This window comes from Atta cephalotes (assembly GCF_000143395.1).
Source record: "Atta cephalotes unplaced genomic scaffold scaffold00013, whole genome shotgun sequence".
In the NCBI taxonomy this organism is placed as follows: Eukaryota; Metazoa; Arthropoda; class Insecta; order Hymenoptera; family Formicidae; genus Atta; species Atta cephalotes.
In genome coordinates this window covers 5,556,516-5,564,104 of record NW_012130077.1, presented here as the reverse complement: position 1 = coordinate 5,564,104, position 7,589 = coordinate 5,556,516, and the positions used below count along the sequence as shown (strand labels likewise).

Here is a 7,589-nt window from a genome sequence, read left to right as displayed (position 1 = left end):
TATATATATATATATATATATATATATATAGAGTCACAATTAATACAAGATATGACAGAGGATCCCGGATACACTCACATCTTTTCATATTAAAGTTCGTTGCCGTTCTCGTGAGTATATTTGTACGAATTTCAGTGTATTCCGATCTCAAATCAGTGCGTGCAGCGAGAACTTTAAGAGGATTTCTTGATGTGGCTCGTCGACGTTGCATTTGTATATTCCGCTTTTGTACTAATCTGCCAAGAAATTAATTTAAATTGTAGCTATATTTGCGTACAAATACTTTTGAAAAGTTCTCTGAATTTTTTCCTGCTTTCCTTTTTTTCTTTTTCATTTTTATACGATTGTAAAATAGTAAAAGCAAAAATTTACAATTCAGATCGTGGTGTGATTATATCGAAGTCGCTTTCATCTAAGTCAAGACACTCGGTTTCACACTTTTCCAGTGACACACCGCTAAAGAAAGAGGTGAACGTTTCATCGTCTATTTTAGGTATTGAAACACTTGGCGACAAGACGTGCTCTGTTTTACATTCTTCATCTACAAATTAGAATAAATCAAATTTATGAACCAATAAACTAAATAAGCATTTTTTGCGATTACATTTTTGTGCTTGCGCTGTTTAATTGGGGATCGCTATCGCAATCTTATCACGAGCTATCTTGTGAAGATATTAACTGCGTTCGGTTTGGACGCTCGTGCACTTTAAATGCTTATAATTATCATTCTGTTCATCTTTATCATTCATTAAACATTCATGAAACATAAAGAATAGAAGCGCTGAAAATGTTCAAACCGAATGCAGCCATAACAATTTATAGAAATTTTCTACATACTCTTCTATCAGTATCTTTTTGAGATAACACAGATAATCAGTAAAATAAAATATACGATTTTAACTACTAACCGCTGTCACCGCTAATCGACTCAGAAAAATTTATGTGCGTGGTAGAAGATAAATCTTTGGATGAACTGGTAGGGGATACCGCATCGTTATTACATTCTGAAAAGATAAATATATGATGAATATCATACAGAAAATACAATACCTTTGCAATCTAGACATTTAAAACACGATCTACTATCTTTGACAGATCCTAGAAGATAATTGTTTAAACATTTTTTGAAACATTTTGTAAATGTGTTTTAAAATTCTGTTGTATTTCATTCGAGTGTAAAAAGGCTCACCTTTATCCTTCCTCATTTTAAACCATTGCGGGCGCGGAACTTTCTTCTTCTGGTTTGAAATGTTTGCTGTAGCTTCCGTGAGGAATGGCGAACTGACATCTTTCAATGGAGTTACTTTCATTTTGCCAGCAACAGTAAAGTTGACTGCATCAGGTTCTACGATTCTACTCTTCCAACCTTCTGCAGCAGATTCCAGTTTCTCGATACAGTTGGCCAACACGCCCGACTTGATTGTACTGTCTTCCAAATTGAGTAATGAATTGTCGCATGATTCGTCAACTTTAGCACCGGCCACACGTCGTTTCCAGTTCGTGTTACCGCTATGACGTAGCGCAGCCAACCGATCCGCGATACTCACGCTCGGAATTTCGCTTGTTTCTATCGACGCTATCACCTGTGTCGCGCTACGACACAGTCCCGGGAGTGGCAAACCACGTTGCTGTTTCCACCTCTCCTCACTTAGAGAGTGTTGACTAATACTTTTGGCTAATGAATTAATGGAACATTGTGTGACACTAGACAACTTTTCTTTGACAATAATATTGCGTAGCTTGTGATTGTCGTTGTCATTATCGTTGTTGTTATCGTCATCGTTATCGTCGTCATTGTCATTGTTGTCGTTGTCGTCATCGTCATTGTCATCGTCACCGTCAGTCTTCTTAATTTTCACTGCCAACTTTTCTTCTTTTCGATCAATATCGTTTTCGTTCTTCTCGTTATCATTTTCGTCATCCTTATTGTCACTATCATTATTGTCATTGCTGACATTTAACACCTGGTGTGATTTACTCGCCAACGAATTGTCGTGCTTCTCGTTATTGCGTCTTTCTAATGCACTACTAAATATTTTATCAATTTTGGAATTATTTACATCTGCCAATAAGATTTCTTCATCCTGAAATAATACAGCTTTATGGAAAGGCACTGCGGCTTTGTTATCCATATTATCGCTTTGTTTAGAAACAGTTGCTCGCATCTCATCGCAAGAATCTCGCATCATATCAGGATCAGTCACTACATTGAAAGAATCTAATTTCTCGGAAAATTTAGCAGTTTCGCTGTTGAAATTTTGATTTTCAATAGTACATAAACCTCGTTCGCTTCTTGATATTGCTGCGTCAACAACATTCGTTGTCTGAATGGATTTCGAATAAACATTACTTTTTAAAATAGAACGAGGATACACCTCAGAACTCGGCAATACTATCGGTTGCTCCGATTCTTCAAATTCTTTCTTAAGTACAGATTTTATCAATTTCATACCTCGGAGTTCCGGACTTTTGGCACGCGACAGATTTTGTGTATAACCAGCGGATGACTTTAGAATACTTTTTGGTACATCATGCTGAGACGCTATTGCAAGCGGTGGCGAATAAAGCGATCGTCGACATTCCTTTTTTAAGTTTCCTTAAGTTAAAACAATAAATTAATTGTTGCATATAATTTTGATAATCCAGTACAAATAATTTCGAACAAATACATACCTTCAATCAAGGTTTGAATCTTGTGATTTACGTTCAACGGTGATATCCGGGACGCCACTTGAACCTCCTCAGATGTTACAGGTTGCGTTCTATAACGGGTTGACTGTCGTCTTCTTTGAATAAACTTTTCCTGATACGTGGCGTTTTTCGCGGCAGTTTCTGTAGTCGCAATCTTTTGATTAAAAAGTCGCACACGTTCAGCCAAGCTTAGCTTGGACGGTTCAGGCTCGTTATCGGTTGTTTCTGCATTCATCAATGTTGCGGTATTGCGCTGATTCTGTAAGACCGCCTCGCGCACTTCTTCAAAAGTTACCGGTTGAGTATTGAATCTCTCGCTGCTCTGTATCTTGCGTTCACGATAACGTTGAATGCCGCGTGATAATTTCTGCTGAGGTACGCGTTGAGAACTGTTCTCCGCAGTCGCATTTGCTTTTTCTTGCAGAACTTTAAAGTGTTGTGTCATTTTCGATACACTGTTGCTACGACAAATAGCGGTGTAATCTTCGTAAACACTCTGGGCATCTTGCCCTTCTTCTATCGCTTCTTTCTTGTCAGTCGGCTGAGTTTGTACCGCATTGCCATCAATTTTCATAAAATGTACATGTGAATCTATTTTATTTTTCTCTTCCATACCATTCGTAACTTGCTTGATTTTTTTACTGGATGTCTGGCACGGTAATTTACTTTCTTTAATTACACCAGAGCTGTAAGAAACATATATGTATATATATGTGTATTTAATACACTAGTATTATATAATAACTTATAAACTCAATAAATTCACCTAATATATATTTATATTTTTTTTAAATCAAGACAATCCTACGAGTTGTTTATTCATAAATACGTTGCACACGACTATCTCCAATTTCTGGTAGCTTTGAGAATTGTTAGATGGTCTATAATTAAACTTGGCACGGGATCAAAGCCCCACTAAACTCATGCATCACTGCAGCAATTGCAAAAATTAATGTTGTATCGTGAAATGAATTTTTTTTTTCTCATATAAGAAAGCGTAATTTGACTGAATTTCTTTTCTGATATAAAGAAAATTAAACAGAGACGTCGCTTGTACGCGAATAATTAAATATGGCTAGAGTACAGAAAGTAGTTAAAGTACATTTTTAAATTTGGATTTGAGTAAATAAACCTCTAAAGCTTGTTCGTATAATGAAAATTTAAGGAAAAATTTATATTATGATTAACATTTACATAATCATATAAAAAAAATATCATTTAAAAAAAGAAATAGAAAATCTCTTTCTCTTTCTTTGTTTAATCAAAATAAATGTTTTTCTGTGAGAATTGGAAAGTAGCCAAAAAGCTCTTTCTCATATTAATATAAATAATAACAATTCTGCAAAAAAAATCAAATTTATAAATTAATTATGCATTCTTACATTTAAGATGATTCACAATCTTAGCTTCTTTTAAAAACTGTGATACAGGAGAAAAGTATGTAATGTTATATATTCGCAAAAAGAACGAAAAAAGAATAAGTAAGTCGTATATTTCACGAAGCAATCTTGTTGATATGCAGAAATATATTTGATATTAATACACATATCCAGAGAATACATTTATAACATTGCAACGACTAACATGATTTAAACATACCTATCTGCTGTACAAGAAATTTCATCGGACCGGTCGGCTGTAAAACGACGAGTGGTTGTCGGAGAATGCAACACATCAATCGGCGAACTGGACTCGAGAGATCTACGTTTGGCTAATACGCGAAGCGACTCGACACAGTCATCATAGTTAGCAGATCGTGCATGACCTACGGATTGCGCTCTCTTTCGCAAAAAAGAATCCGCCGTTAAATCACATGTATCATCAAAATAACGGCTACCGCTGGATTGTTTCAATATAGGGCGTACGTTTTCGATTTCGTTTGCTCGATTCCTCAATACGGATAATTTCCTTGGAGAAGACTCCGTCTCGTAACTACCTTCCTCGTACGAATTCTTCCGCGAGGACTTTAAAATCGTCTTTTTCGGCCTATCATGCTCGTGTTCATCTGACTCAGTACTCGATTTCTTTTTAAGTATAGGCCGAGGCTCGAGAGATGAAATGTCGCTCCCGGTTAGTTCTTCCTTGCCATATTTTTTCTTTAATATCGGTTTTACTTCAGATCCCTCGGGACTTTCAGATATAAAGCTTGCATTCGTGCTCGTGCTCATATTTCCACTCATATTCGTGCTCGCAATGTCCGATGCAATTGTTACATGATGATTGACGCTATTGGCGCGCATGCTATTTGCAAGTTTTCGTTTCAGGATGCTTTGTGGTTCTGGAGAGCCTAATGACAATCGATGAATCTCTCTGTCATCTTCCCTAGACGATTTACGCTTTAATATAGAGGCAGGTTGTTGATCAGGGCTCTGATCTCTCTTAATAATGTCATCCAGTGAGGATCGCCTTTGATTTTTCAAAATTGGTCGAAATTCTGAGTAAATGTTGTCAGCGAAAGAAACGTCGGGAGAACAGCTACGACGACGTAATATCTCGCTTTCATCTAAGCTGCTTCGTTTTTTCAAAATCCCATGTCTTTTGTGAGAAACAGATTCCGTGACAGATGGCGAAAAGGTTACTGGTGATGGTGCATGAAAACTGCCAGACGACACTTGGCGGTCGCCTGCTTCGCTATCGACGATTTTATGTTTGAGTATTGAAACTGGCGTGTGCTTAGGCGTGATACATTTTTTTTGGCGACACTGACACTTTCTCGGCAGCAATATGCACGTTATCAATCGAATGATTAGCACAGCTCGTGGTTGCAGACGCGAGTCTCTCCACGCGTTCCATGGTGGCTCGCGTTAATGCTGTTAACTCGTCCACTCTGCGTGAAACCTCTGAATCATCTATACCACTAAAAAACAAAAATCATTTCTAATGCCATTTTCCTCTTCCATTATTATTCTTTTATTGATAAAATACTATTGAATAAAATAAGATAAAGACATGCACATAACATTAATCAAATCTATAAATCTTCTATATAAATCTAATATTTATATACTCTTATCTTATATACTCTTTTCTCAATTTATATATTACTGTACCTAGATTGTTGCACAATCGAACGCTTTGTATTCGTGGCGGGCACAACAGAAGATGACGAATATGTTTTAGAAAGATTTTTTGTGATGTACTGAGTTCCAGCTTTTGAATCAATATGTTTTCTACGCAGGCTGGCCATTTGACGACAGGAATCAGCAGGATTAGATACTGTTTCGGACACCTGACTTCGTTTAACATATTGCCTTCTGGAATGTCTTTCACTACATTCGACTAACAATTTCATTAGATTATTAAGAATATTAAAATAAGGAAAGTTGTAACGCTCCCCCCCCCCTCCCCTACTCTTCGCCCCATATTTCAAATATTTCAATTAAAATTCCTCTTTACAATAACAATAAAAATATCAATAAAAATGTTAATAGTATTGGGTCGTCCGGAAAGTTCGTGCCGCAAAAGACTTAAATATAATAAATGAAATTAAAAATTTAAATCTTCTGCGTTTCCATTTTCCTTCAAAATCGGTACGAACTTTCCGGACAACCCAATACATAATTTTTACATTATAGCTGAAAAGATATATTAAAATTTCAAAAAGACCACCAAGATATTTAGTAATTTAATACTTTAGATTCTTTCGAACAATTCAACAACTTGATCTTTCTGTTGTTATTGCAATTTTAATAAACTTGTCTTACATTCATTAATAAATTCTTTACCTTCATTTGAACGATCAGGTGCTGTTTCCACGTGACGTGATCTATTTAAATAAGATTTACGTTTGTACCCTTTATCTCTTTCCTTGACAGAATTCATGCTGACATCAAGGGATGTGGAATTTTTCTGTATATAGATATACATTTTACATTATGCTAAAACTTTTCTTGGAATTAATAAAAAAAAAGACAAGATATTTAAATCATAGACAAATATATATAGAAATATATAATACATAATCTGAAAATTCTTAAAGACTAATTTATTTTAAATAAAATAGTTAATCTCTTTAAAATCTTTTCGCTATGTGATGAACCAGTATAGTAACTTGCAGAGAGTAGTACATTCCCCAAATAAAAATTCTTTTAATTATCAAAAAGTATTACACTATAAATAGAAATATATTGTAATTGTACATCATTGGTCAGTCATTGAACAAAATTTAATAATTTCTTAAACAATTTATGATAACTTGTGGAAATATGTTTCTTTATATGATAAAATTATGTACAAAATTACATAGATAAGAATATTCCTTTAAAAAAGAAAAAGATAGAAATAAAATTTATTGGTCTATCTATTACTGTTATTTGCTTTGCAATCTTGAACTTGATTTTTATTTTAATAAAAAGAGAATTACAAAAATTTTCTATCTTAACTGAAGATGATTAAATGAAGTCGAAATGTTTCTATGTCGTCTAAGTAGGTAGTTTTTATTTTCTTTGTTGTTAATGCATAAAAATAAACTAGTTTCTATGTTATGACTTATTATTTGCTCGTATTTGACCTTTCTTATACTTTTTACAAATACATACAATACACTTACTTGCTTAGCTGATGAATTATGCCGTTGAGAGTCAGGAATTTCTGATCCAAGTAATTTCTTAGATGATAATGTTACATCTGTATAAAGAAACGATTTATTTATATATGTTTCTGCAAATGAATTCAGCTTATATGTATATCATAACATAAAATATTAGGTGTGGAAAAAAGTTCGTGGCGTTTTTCCCATTAGATGTAATGGGAAAAACGCCACGAACTTTTGCCCCACACCTAATATATTAGCGATTAAACAAATATATATATATATATATAATAACAAATATATATATATATATATATATATATATATATACTAGTAGTAGTACCGTTTACCTTTAATTTAACGACTA

The 7,589-nt window shown here is 34.3% G+C and overlaps 1 protein-coding gene across 1 annotated transcript in view; it reads right to left on the bottom strand.

The window, feature by feature from the left end:
- The window catches only part of LOC105617617 (supervillin-like), a 17,057-nt gene that overhangs the window by 5,396 nt on the left and 4,072 nt on the right, over positions 1–7,589 (bottom strand). The window contains 10 exon segments of the mRNA XM_012199172.1: positions 30–236; positions 373–541; positions 909–1,004; positions 1,190–2,596; positions 2,674–3,377; positions 4,291–5,384; positions 5,386–5,548; positions 5,742–5,970; positions 6,417–6,540; positions 7,241–7,317. Of these exon segments, the coding sequence (XP_012054562.1) occupies positions 30–236; positions 373–541; positions 909–1,004; positions 1,190–2,596; positions 2,674–3,377; positions 4,291–5,384; positions 5,386–5,548; positions 5,742–5,970; positions 6,417–6,540; positions 7,241–7,317 (4,270 nt within the window).